At 48.1% G+C, this 12,498-nt stretch overlaps 1 protein-coding gene across 1 annotated transcript in view; it reads left to right on the top strand.

Moving 5' to 3' along the window:
* LOC144300745 (scavenger receptor cysteine-rich domain-containing protein DMBT1) overlaps positions 1–9,309 on the top strand; it is a 42,947-nt gene extending 33,638 nt beyond the window's left edge. Inside the window, exons 29-33 of the mRNA XM_077877009.1 lie at positions 527–838; positions 2,342–2,374; positions 2,907–3,082; positions 5,383–5,762; positions 8,213–9,309. Of these exons, the coding sequence (XP_077733135.1) occupies positions 527–838; positions 2,342–2,374; positions 2,907–3,082; positions 5,383–5,762; positions 8,213–8,504 (1,193 nt within the window). The 3' untranslated portion in view covers positions 8,505–9,309. The remainder of the gene's footprint in view (positions 1–526; positions 839–2,341; positions 2,375–2,906; positions 3,083–5,382; positions 5,763–8,212) is intronic.
* The last annotated feature ends 3,189 nt before the right edge of the window (positions 9,310–12,498 follow it).

Here is a 12,498-nt window from a genome sequence, read left to right as displayed (position 1 = left end):
GTGGAGAATGCTGCTATGTACAAATCTTTCAGTGCCCATCTGTTTTCAGTAAACACCTACAAATGGAATGCCTCGGCCACAGAAGATACTTTTTACAGTTCAAATGTTGGCTTTTATTCAGCAAGAGTAGAAGAAATTTTGTGGGATAGATTTTCTTTGCTAAGTCAAGCCAGTGCCTCAACAATTCTCCTCCAGAGTGGGGTTTTTCCCATTTTGTTTTCTCTGGGTTTTTAGTATTTTTGTTTAACAATGAAATTCTTAGGTATCTGGGCAACTAGGCTGACAACACCTGCCGATCTTCAAGGGCTTCAGTTAATGCATGTTGGACTTTTTATGAGAGAGGGAGTGCGACAGGAAGGAGGGGACGAGGAAGGGAGGGACAGAGAGACACAGAGAGAGAGGCAGCACAGGGCATGGAGGACTTCACTGCAGTGTCATTTCTTCCCAGGCAAGTGACACAGGGCAGCAGAGGGTGGCTATTGCACCTGTCACCCAGTCCCCTGACTCGCTCTCTCTTCTCCTGCAGATCCGGACCTGCGCCTGGTGGGCGGGCGCAGCCGCTGTGAGGGCCGGGTCGAGGTTCGCCACCAGGGCGTGTGGGGCACAGTGTGTGATGACCACTGGGACATTAGGGACGCCCGTGTCGTGTGCCGCCTGCTGGGCTGTGGCCCCGCACTCGCTGCCCTGGGACGCGGCCACTTCGGCCTGGGCTTGGGGCCCATCCTGCTGGACGACGTGCACTGTGTGGGCACCGAGGACGCACTGGGCCATTGTCGCCACTCGGGCTGGGCGCGACACAACTGCCGGCACCAGGAGGACGCGGGCGTGGTGTGTGCAGGTGGGTCCCCGGGGCTGTGTCCTGCTTCCTCTGCCAGCACTCCAAGGTCAAGCAATGACCTGGTGGCCAAGGCGCCAGCAGCTAGGATGGTGAGGGCCTATTTGTCACCTACTGCTGGGCTCAATATTTTCCTGGCACAGCCTTGCGGTTTTATTCATTGGCTTTGCCGAATTCCAATTCAGGGGAGTATTTGTGCTGAAATAGGGCTACAAGATTATGAGGTCGAAGGAAGAAGTGAGTGTAATACAATGATGAAGGACATACAACTTGAGGTGATCAGACCACAAAGACCCTTTTTCAATTTCTGACAAGGTCATCCAGGCACAGTCCTTGGATAACCTTCTTTACCTTGACCTGGCCCCTCAGAAGTCAGTACCCTACAAAATCCTGGGTTCTCCCTGTGTCCCTTTCATCCACAATTTGGCCTGCACCTTTCCTGGAGTACTTTTTATTACCACCTGATACCCCTCTTGGCATTCAGACCTCCAGAGGTTGACCCTCCCCTATGTGGAGTAGCACTTTCTTATATTTACCCTAAATTTACCCAGGTATGTTTCAAAAAGTTATGCAATTCTAGATTTGGTGAACAAGTCCGAGCTCCCTTTGTCTGTTCCAGCCTTAGTTTTTTACAAGTAAACAAAGGAATCTCTCCCAATGCTTTTGTCTTTATGCAGAAGCTATTCTTGTTTTGCACTGAAATGCATGGTAAATAGATTAACCATCGGGGTCCCCTAGAGACAGACAATCCTACAGAGAATCTTATGATAAGAGTCTACCTGGAGTCTTGAGATCCTTATCTCCAGATTCTCACTTTCACTGTGTCTATTCATAGTTCCAGTCATTCCTCCTGCTGTTAGGGGGCCCACTGGAAAGGGTAATTCATTTTCCATTCTTGGACTATGCACCATAGGGTTTGCTTTTCACTGGAAACAGTGACCAAAGGACCAGACAGAGGTCTGGGGCCAAGAATATCTGAAGGGGTTGAGTGAATCTGGCCAGCCACGCTTCCTGGGCTAGGCCCTGGCCCTGTGTTACTATCCTGCCTGGCTTCTGGGCTGGGGAGGCCTTTGAGAGCCACAGATTTCCTATGTCCAAGCCCGAGATCCCAAGTATGCCATGTGCCTGGGAAGGGACATCAACCAGATGCCTACAGACAACAGTGTTTATAACCTGCAAAGCCCGTATTTACTGTTCTCCTGCTCTAACAAATCTTGGTGTTGATGACATCCATATTCTCAACACTACTTCATACACACAGGAATCCCTCCTTCTGGCTCCATCAGGAGGCCCTTGTCCTCTGCATTGCCCTAGAATATTTTCAATCCATTGTTCTCCAGCTGTAATGGCTAAATTGAATGAGCCCATTTCTTGGCACTGAGTGTCTACTGCTGGCTACATCCTCCTCCTCCAGCGTTTCTGCACTACATGTCTACTGCTGGCTACATATTGCTCCAGTGTGTCTGCACAGCTGACATGTGCTTCTCACCCATCTCCCCATACCAGGTCCAGCTGCCTCTGCTGTACCCAAGGGCAATGGTAAGCTCTCCCCTCTGACTGCGGTAAGGGGAAGCTGAGAGAGCAGTTGTCCCGGGGATAAAGAACAGGCTTTTCTGTGTCTCACTGAGATCTCCAGCATCTCCATCTACTTGTTGGGCTTTCAGAATTTGGAGAAGAAGCCCCTTAACACCTATGCTCCCTACCCCTTTGCTCCCACTCTCTTTCCCCAAACTACCTTTCATACAAAGCCTCTGATAGATGTACGTTCAGCCTCGGGTGTCCTCAACATGGGAAGTGGGCTGTCCTTTAACCCTTTAGACAAGGCTCTGACTCTTAGACCGTGGGACGTGTGCCTGGGCAGGACTCCCATGATCTGGTGTGACTTTTGGAAAAGGAGAGACATAAAGTCGGTGGAAGTCAAATCAAGGGTAGAGCTTTGGTTGCTGAGCCAGCCCCCACCCAAGGCACCCTCCATGCTTTATAAAGTAAGCGCACACCCACATCGTGAATCTACATGTCCAGAGTACCAAACTGTCTTCGTGAGGTTCTCCCCATGCTCCTCCTCCTGCAGCCCGGCTCTCCTGCTTGCCTCACCTCTTCCAAGTCACCATTGACCGAGGCTATCTCCGGAGGCTGGGCTACTCCTCTTGGGACGTCCACTTAAATGATGAGCTGTGCCGCCCTCGAGTCACGGGACGATACCTGATCTTCAACATTCCCTATGGTCGCTGTGGCACCGTCAGACAGGTAACAAGCTGACAAGGTGGTGGTATCTCTGCGGACGGAGGCCAAAGAGAGAGAATTGAATTTTGGAAAATTCAACCACCTGTTAAAAATGCAGTAGGGACAGAGGAAAGGCTCAGTGAGACCTGGAGCAGGCACTAATTTGTCTGAAATTTTCCTTCCTTTTGGGAATTTGGAATACACGGTGAATTTGGAATACATAGGAACTGGTGAGTGCTGATGGATTGATGGATAGATCAACAGATGAATGGATGGATGGATGGATGGATGGATGGATGATGTTCTCTTAGCTCTGAAGCCAAGCATTTTCCACAACATGCTTCTTTATTCACCTTCAGTTCACACCTACTCTGTGGAAGCCATGGTGCTGGGCTTTGGGGAGGACAAATGATCTATCTGACTGCTATGTTCTAACCAGGCAACTAGCTTTATTTCCCCATCTAGAAAACTTATATCCAGGACATGTGTGGATAATGAAATGTATACATTGATTACATGTTCTTTAACCACCAGCTTATTTCACAAAACAATGTCATTGAAGTTAAGGAAACAAGTAGACCCAGGATATAGGAAAAGCGTAGAACTACAAAATCATTTTTCTCAGTATATCCAACAATGTAATATGTTATACATCAGGATCTCCATGTTGTTCCTCTCTTCTTTTATATCCCTATTTAGACACACATGGAAAAACAGCAAACATTTGGCATTGTGGGAGGTTAATTCACTCAAAGTGACCACTCTGACTCCATACTTCACATTTTATCTACTTGGTTATGCAGACCATGGTCATTCTTGTCCTTTTTGCTCTGAAACTTCTAGGTTTTACCTCAGAGCTTTCTACCCCAGGAGCCATGCTGGAAGCCCCATAGTGTCTGGGAGGTGGGCACCCCGGAAGCTTCAGGCTGTCAGGACCCTGCAGCTGGCCTCTGTGGCCCTGGCTGGCCTAGCTCTCACAGCACTGGGCCCAGAGGACACAGCATGTCAGGAACCACTCGGCATGACAGCCAGTCCCAGGCCACCCACTGCGAAAACATGCCAGAGAAAGTATGATTTTAGAGTCAGTGGATGAGCTACCATCTAGGTGCTGAGGTTGCAGCGGCCAACCACACCGACAGGGCTCCTGCTCCACAACATTCACATTCGAGAAAAAGGAGACAGGCACTGAGCAAGCGCACGTTTGAAAATCATTTCACAGATGTTAAGAAGACAGCAAAGCAAGGAAGGGAATAGGAAATGATTTGGGGTAGAAGGAAGGCCATTTGGAATAGGGAGGCCTGAGTCTGAAGGAGATGCAGCCAGGTAAGGTAAAGCGAGAGGAGTGCCCAGGCAGGGGGCAGCTGGCGCCCAGGCCCCCGCAGCAAACTTGGAGGGCCTGGGGAAGGCGCTGGAGGCTGTCAGCACCAGGAAGCCCAAGGTCACCTTGGAAGGGGCAGGGCCACATGGCCTTGGAGTTGAGCTTCTCCTCTGAGCCTCATCTCCGCATTGGGTGAGAGTTGCTCCGAGGGTCAAGGGAGATACTGGTTCTTAGGGGCAAAAAAAGAAAAAAAGAATCTGTTTTTAAGGAGAAAGCATAGATATTCATGCAAGACATAAAGAATGTCTCTGTTGTATGAACATTTCAGAATGGGGGCTGGGAAGGGGGTGGGGAGTAGAAAAGGAAAGGTCTAACAGGGCAGATCTGGTCTGAGCTGCCAGGATGGTCTTCGGAGGTTCCGAGGCGGAGGTCAAGGACCTGAGTCCCAGGGGCAGAGCCTTCCTGAGCCAACGTCTCGGGCCAGGCTGAATCTCTGGGTGGCTTGGGGGGCTGTGGGGACCAGGCCGCGGGGGGCAGTGGCAGCCTGCACAGTAACCGTGAGCACCTGTTAGCCCTTCAATCAAGCTGGGCCAGACCCACCACTCACAGGGGGCCAAGAGATGGCAGAGAGGAGGGGGTACCAGCGGCCTGGCTCTGTGCTTGCCTGAGATGCCACGGCCGAGGGCGGGGGACGCGGGGGACACTTTGGCAGAGTGTGCCCGGTAGCCACTAGCCCAGGCCTCCCGCCACACCTTGTACCAGCACAGCTGGGCCCTCACGGGAGGGAAGAAGGGAGGCCAGGCTCACACACTCGGGGCTCCCTGCATGCACCCCACACTCCAAGGGCCAAGGACACAACACCACCCCATCGTGGCATTAGGCACCCCAGACTGTGGGCCCGAGGCCTCCCACTTGTGCTCCTTGGCAAGCTGGCCCCGGCCGCGCATGAAGGTGCATGCAAGGGAGCCAGGAGCCCCAGCCAGCCCCTGCCCTCTCGCCCCCCCAGGAAAGCCTCGGCTCCCTCGGCTACTCCAACTCCATCAGGGGCCGGACCCGGGGGCCCCCTGGCCGAGTCGTCGTGCGGCACAGGGTGCCTCAGCTCAAGTTCACCTGCAGGGCGGAGGGCCCATCTGCCGTTGAAGTCCTTCCTGGGGCTGATGTCCCCAGGGAGAGAGTTGGCTACGACGTGTCCATATCCTTCCTCGAGTGGCCTTTGTCCCCGCCCATGAAGCACATGGGGCCGTACCCCGCCAGCCAGAGGGCGGTCTTCCTCCAGGCCACGCTGCACAGCCCCGACCCCAGGCTGAGGCTCTCTGTGGATACCTGCGTGGCTTCTCCCGACCCACACGACTTTACGACCGTCAAGTACGATTTGATCCGACAAGGGTAAGGGAAATGGAAAGCCGTCTAGGGTTGGCTGTTCTATTCCCGTGGCATTCCTGTGCGGCATCTCCGGCTTCTCAACTGGCAGCTCTAAGCCACAGCGCTGTGCAACACAGACCTCACCGTGCCCCAGAGGCACAGCCAGGGCTTTTGCCCGCCTCTGATCCCAGCTGGGGATAAATAGTCGTAGAGAGTCTAGACAACTTCCCTTGGATCCCCCAGAGTCCTGGGCAGAACCCTTGTTGTCTGGGACACTGCTGTCCCCTCTCATCCTTTCTCACCCGTGCCTCTCTTCCCTTTGTGTTATGACCTTATTGGCTCCCCATCGGTGGTTCAGGCTCTCAGGGCATCTGGTCTACCTCGGTGGGCTGGCGGGTTTTCTCAACCTAAACTCTTATAGTCGTGAGATTTATTCTGGCTCCTTTGGTTAAACAAAGGATTCACCAAGTTAGAAGTTTGGTATGACGTTTGCCTTTGTAGCTCCTCTGCCCCCCCTAAGAGGAGCAAACACTATGGACGGGCAATTGGCAAGCAGCGCAAAAGGGCAAAAACCCATCACTGCTGGCAGCTTTAAAGTGGTGAGAGCCACGTGAGAAACATCATCGTGGTGCCTGTTTCCAAAAGCCGGGGTGGGGGGTGCAGGGGGCAAGACACAGCGTCGTGCAGAAGTGGCGTGAGCCATAGCGCGGGAGGTGCACAGCCGTGGCATGAAACTGCTCCAAGGCTCTGAATGAGAACGCTCTTCCCTTTCAGTTCTCCTTATAAACAGATCAAGGAGAGAGGCACAGTTTGGTGCCGGAATGAAACAACCAAGGCTTTATCCTTCTGCTTGCTTTAGGGTTAAATTGCTCTTTTTTTCTCCAATTTCCTCGGGTAGAGTCTTAGCGATTTTAGATCTTTCTTCTTTTCCAAGTCATGCATTTGATTTACTTGATTTTGGTAAGTTGTATATTCATATTCACTTAGTTCGAATTTTTTTTTTTTAATTTGAGACTTTTTCTTTTACCTCTGGGTCACTTAGAAGTGTGTTGTTTCATTTCCGAATAAGAATTTTCCAGCAACCTTTCTGTTATTGAGTTCCAGTTGTGCTCAGAGGATGTGTTTTGTATGATTTCTTCTCTGGAAGTTTGCTAAAGGTGTGGTTTATGGTCCAGAATGTGTTTATCTCAGTGAATGTTCCACAAGGGCTTGAGAAGAATTGTATTCTGCTGTTGTTGGATGGGGTGTTCTATAGATGTCAGTCTATCCAATTGATGGTGCTTTTCAGATCATCAGTATCCTTCCTGATTTTCTGCTGGATTTCCACCCATTTCCAGTGGGTTTTTAGATTTCTCTTTGCAGTTGTTAGTTTTTGTCTGTTGTTACGTGTATATACGTTAAGGATTGTTATGTCTTTTTGGAGGCCTGATCCCTTTATTATTATGCAATACCCTTCTTCATTCCTGATCATTGTCCTGGCTCTGAACTCTGTTTTGTCTCAAATTAATATAGCTACTCCACCTTTCTTTTGATTAGTATTAGCATGGTAAATCCTTCTCCATCCCTTTTCTATGTCTTCATGTTTAAAGTTGGTGTCTAACTGGCATCAGTAATTGGGTCTCGGTTTTTCTTGTTGTTTTCATCTACTCTGGCACTCTGTATCTTTAAATCGGCATATTTAGAACACTCATGTTTAAAGTGATTATTGAGGGGTGCCTGGGTGGCTCAGTGGGTTAAGCGTCCAACTCTTGATTTCAACTCAGGTCATGATCTCAGAGTCGTAAGATTGAGCCTCATGTGGGGCTCCGCACTGAGCATGCAGCCTGCTTAAGATTCTCTCTCTCCTTCATCCTCTTCCTCTCCCCACTGCGCTCTCTTTCTCAAATAAATTTTTTTTTTTAAAAAAACAAGTGATTATTGATATAGCTGGATGAAAATCTACCATCTTGGTAACTGTTTTCTATTTGTTGCATTTGTTGTTTATATCTACCTCCACTCTCCTTTTGCTGCTTTCTCTGGTTTTAATGGAACATTTTTTATTATTCCATTTTATCTCCTCTTTTAATGCATCATTTATACTTTCTTAACTTTCTCCATAGTTGTGCTAGGGTTGACAAAACACTTTTTAAAATAATCTAAGTTTCATTTTCAAATAATACAACCACTACCTTTAATCTCCCCTTTGGGCAAAATAGAGTACCTTTGGAAGGCAACAGCTCTGGCTAGAATTTAATGACCTTGTTCATTTTTTATGATGTTTTCTTTAACTAGTACCTTCTATTTCTGCTCAAGAACAGTGGTTTTTATACTCATGGTAGTGTTTTAATTTTCTTTATAAAAGAAAGAATGGTAGTGGGAAGAACTCTGTTTGGCATTCATAGGTCTGGATCCAAGCCTGATTTTTCAAGTCGGGGTGAATTCACACCATACTTCAAGCTAATGCTTGTGGCTGGGTTTTTTTTTTCTTCTATCAGGTGCATCAAAGACAATACCTATGTCGACCTCCACTCCCACCAGAAGAACACGGCCCAGTTCAAGTTTAATGCCTTCAACTTTCTCAGCAACTATGATGTGGTCTATCTGCAGTGTGAGGTGGCTGTGTGCAAAGTGGGGGACTACTCCTCCCGGTGCTCCCAGGGCTGTGCAGGGCGGGGTAAGAGGGATGTGGGCCCTGTGGAGACCCCAGAAGAGCAGCCTGAGCATCTCCAAGTGGTGGGGCCACTGGAAATCCACAGAGGGACCGATTGGAGGAAGACCCTTGTGTGATTTCTCAACTTTCCATGTGAATCTATCATTAGAAAGCAAAGCCTATTTCCTTGCAGCAAAGTAATATGTTTGACAAATCAGAAGTTGCCCACACAGCGACAGGTGAAAGAAACAGCAAAAGACATTCTCTCTGAGGTTTGTTGCTAAATAAACCTTCTCTGATCATTAAGCTTGTGAGGAAATCACTCTCTTTGCAGGCTGGAGATGCTATGTTCTCTGATTCTTCACTACCAAGAACCTGACTGTTGTCTTAAACTGTACATGTTCTAAAGAACAGGATTCTCTCTATATACCAAATTTCCAATTTATAGATTTTATTTAATTGACTCCTTAACGCTTAGATGCTAGTAGATGGATCTTTTTGTTTCTGTCCCTCGGGTCGTGTGAGAATTTCTTTTCAGATATTGCTAAGAGTCTTAGGAAAAATAAACTAACTGTTGGGAAACCACTGCTTTTTTTTTTTCTTTAACTCTACTAACTCGTTAGTTGAATTAGACACGTCAGTCATTTGCTCATTTACTCATAATGTAATCAAAACAAGCTCTTCTTGCCTATGTCAAAGGGAATACATTGTGCCTCGGCTCTGTTGGGTTTGGGTGACGGCTTTGACACTGACAGCAAATGAGAGTCGGAGACACAATCACATGAACCACCTGTGACTGCTTTCTGAGCTACCATGCACTCAATTTGGGTCCCAGATCCTCAAAGCTTTCTAGGAAACCTAAGAAATACACAGGAAGCCTGAGGAGCACAAGATGGCAGGTTCACATATCCCACACCCTCATGGAAAAGGGCAGCACTCACTATAAGGTTTCTTTGTATCTTAACAGAAACAGACCTGTGCTGGGCTCCATACCCTCAAAGCTATCTTTAAATAAACTGTCCTGGGGTGCCTGGGTGGCTCAGTCAGTTAAGCATCCAACTCTTGATTTCAGCTCAGGTCATGATCTCAGGGTTGTGAGATCAAGCTGCACTTTGTGCTCTATGCTAAGTGTAGAGCCTGCTTAAGAGTCTCTCTCCCCCTAAAAATAAAAAAGAAGAAGAAAAACAAATGGTCTTGGACACAGTCAATTTTTTTCACTTGTCAAGAAATATTCAATAACAACATTTAAAATAGGAGTCCTCAAGTCCAATAAATTGTTCCTATCTTTGTCATTCAATAGTATATACGAGTTGAGAACACAGTTTGGCCAAGTCCCCAAGGGAGGAGGGCAGGGTTTAGGGAAGCCTGGGAGCTAACCTTGAAGTCCTGAGCGATGAAAATCTGACCCATGACCCCAGGGCGGGCATTGCTTCTAAAGGGGTATGTCTCTGTCTCCAGATCAACAATCATCTGGATAAAAATAGGATACTGGCAGGTATTTTGATGGTGTTCCCTGCTTATACCTGGTAGAAGTTGATGGAATGTAATTGCTGGTCAATCTGGTGAAGGCAGCATCTTTAAATCAAAAGTTAATCATTTGTCACCGAGTACCTTCATCTTCAGTCACATGATTTTAGCATCACGCATCTACTTCACATGAATTGAGGAGTTTTCCAAGGAGCACTGAACCGCTACAACTTCTCCTTTCAGAAGCTTATCGGCACATTAACTGCATCTATCCATATGTGTTGAGGAAGTGGGGGGCTAACAGCCTCCAAAGTTGGCATCTTAGAGCTTTTAACAAATGCCTAACATGAAAAGAGTTGACAATGAAAGGACTGAACTTTTAAGAACAAACAAACAAGTGTCCAGAGAACTTCCAGGTCAGCTTCTCCAGGTGCGGTTCAGCAGATGGGAGCTGGGAAGCTGCCCCTTCCAAAACACTCCAGGTGGTTCTGAGGAGTGTGAAAATCTGAAAGCCGTGGCCACTGCTGAGCACTGCATGCACTGGATCAAAATGCACTTAATAGGGAGAAACCTGCAACCCAGAAACACCAATGGTGGAGACAAAAAAAAAAAAAAAAAAGCCCCAAGAGAAGCCTGTTCTCTCTAGCTAAAGGATGGGTAAAGGGGTAACCAGGCAAGACAGTGAACTTTACCCAGTAACTGCGTGGTTCCAAACACCATGGGTAAAACTATGTCTCTCCTGCCAGCCTAGCCCACAAAGGTGAAGTGGGGAGCCCAGATTTCCACCTGCCCTCCGGGTCCCTTACATCTTCCCTCCCCTCTCCAGGGTGGCATCACCTCTGAGCAGTAATCAGGGCCTCCCCAACATCCCCCATGTCAGGTGGAGACCTGGTGGGGAGCCTGGACTTCTAACCCCACTTGGCAGGTATTAGCACCCCTTCGAGACTATTCTGGGGTGGTATCAGAGGAGATGTAGTTTAGAGCCAGGACCTCTACCCCACCCAGAGGTAATGTGGCAAATCCACCCTCCTGGGAGGAAGGGCAGCAAAGGCCACAGGGGTAGCCTGGCTTCCACCCTGCCCAGTGGAAACAAGGTGACCTCCCCACCTTGTTCGCACATGTAGGTATTTTCGCCCATTTTACTTTTAGCCTTGCTGAAATGCTTTGCTAAACACGTCTCTTGAATGTGGCATAGAGTCGGAGTTTAATGTGGTGAGATATTCTGAAAATTTTGCTTTTAGGAAGTGAGCATGGCGACCACTCTGGTATGACCCGCACATCTCCCTCATTGCCATCAGTCATTCAAGCTGCCAGGAGTGTTGGTGGCTGATGGCTCTCAGCCCCCCTGCCCTGCAGGGATTCCCTCCACTCAAGGCAGCTGCCTTGTCCACATTCACAGTCTCCCACCAATGACAAGTCCATAGAGGCACTTAAAGGCCAGAGCACCAAGCCCCATGTAGGGTCTCTCTGAAGGGCCAACCCATCCCAGGACTCCGTGGGGTTCGCCGGGCTTTCTGCTGTAGCCACTTCATCATTCCCCAACCCCCCTGCCCCGGCCCACTTCCCTCCCCACTGACAGGGCTTGGGCCGAGGCCCATGCCCCAGGAATCCTTGGGCACACAAACCCCTCTACTGGATGTTGTTTCATAGGACCCAACCCATGATGGTCAGTACCAGGTGTGGCCTGAGGAAGCAGACTCCTCATTGGCAGGTGAAACACAGCCCAACCACACCTCATTTCCTCACTGAATCCTTGCAACTGCGATACTCTGGGGGCTGGGATGGGGGGTGGGCTGGTCAGCAGCCTTCACTCTTTTAAATTGTGCAGATCAAGGCTGAAGGTGACCTGATCAAGGTAGCCCACCAGGTAAGTGGAAGAACTCAAACCCAGGCCACCAACTCCAGATATAGGACCTTTACTTACTTTATCATAGTTTCTCCTGAAGAAATTATTTACTGATATATATTACTTCATTTTTAAATTTTTTTTATTGGTGATATATATTACTTTAAACTTCTAATGCATTGGTATAGCTCAATAGCTCCACTGTGAAGGTTTTTTGATTCATGATGATACAGTTTTACACTGTCTACTGAGTCACTATATTTCATGATTTTCTTAGTATGACACTGCTATGCCTGGCGTGCCTCTGGGTAGCCCCTGGGGCCTGGCCACTGGCACGTGTTCACTCAGTTCCTGATGGAAAGATTGCAGAGGGGCCAGGGATCAGACACTTCTTAAGTGCTGTCTTTACTGAATTTGATTTACTCATTCTAATTTAGTTCGTAAGAGCTTTCACATTAGGTTAGAAAAGAAGCTTGCAAAAAAAAAATAATAATAATAATAAATAAATAAATAAATAAATAAATAAATAAATAAATAAATAAAATGCAATAAAAAAGAAAAGAAGCTTGCAGTAGCTCCATTTAGTCATACAGACAAATGCAGAAGAGGCTCAACTACATGGCCATTTGGGGGAAGTGCTTAGAAGATCTGAGTGGAAATATTGAAAGGAAAATAAGGAAGATCTACCTTCATTTGGAGCTGGAAACCCAGTGGGTCCCTAACAACTTGTTCAAGGAAGGTAGAGATGCTGTTTTACTCGTAATGTACGCCCCGGGCATACTGTGTACCCAATCCATGTGCATGGGTGTCAAGGAGAA

Source organism: Canis aureus, chromosome 29, assembly GCF_053574225.1.
Source record: "Canis aureus isolate CA01 chromosome 29, VMU_Caureus_v.1.0, whole genome shotgun sequence".
Lineage (NCBI taxonomy): Eukaryota > Metazoa > Chordata > Mammalia > Carnivora > Canidae > Canis > Canis aureus.
Note: the sequence above shows the minus strand (reverse complement) of the source record. Positions and strands in the feature narration are given on the sequence as shown.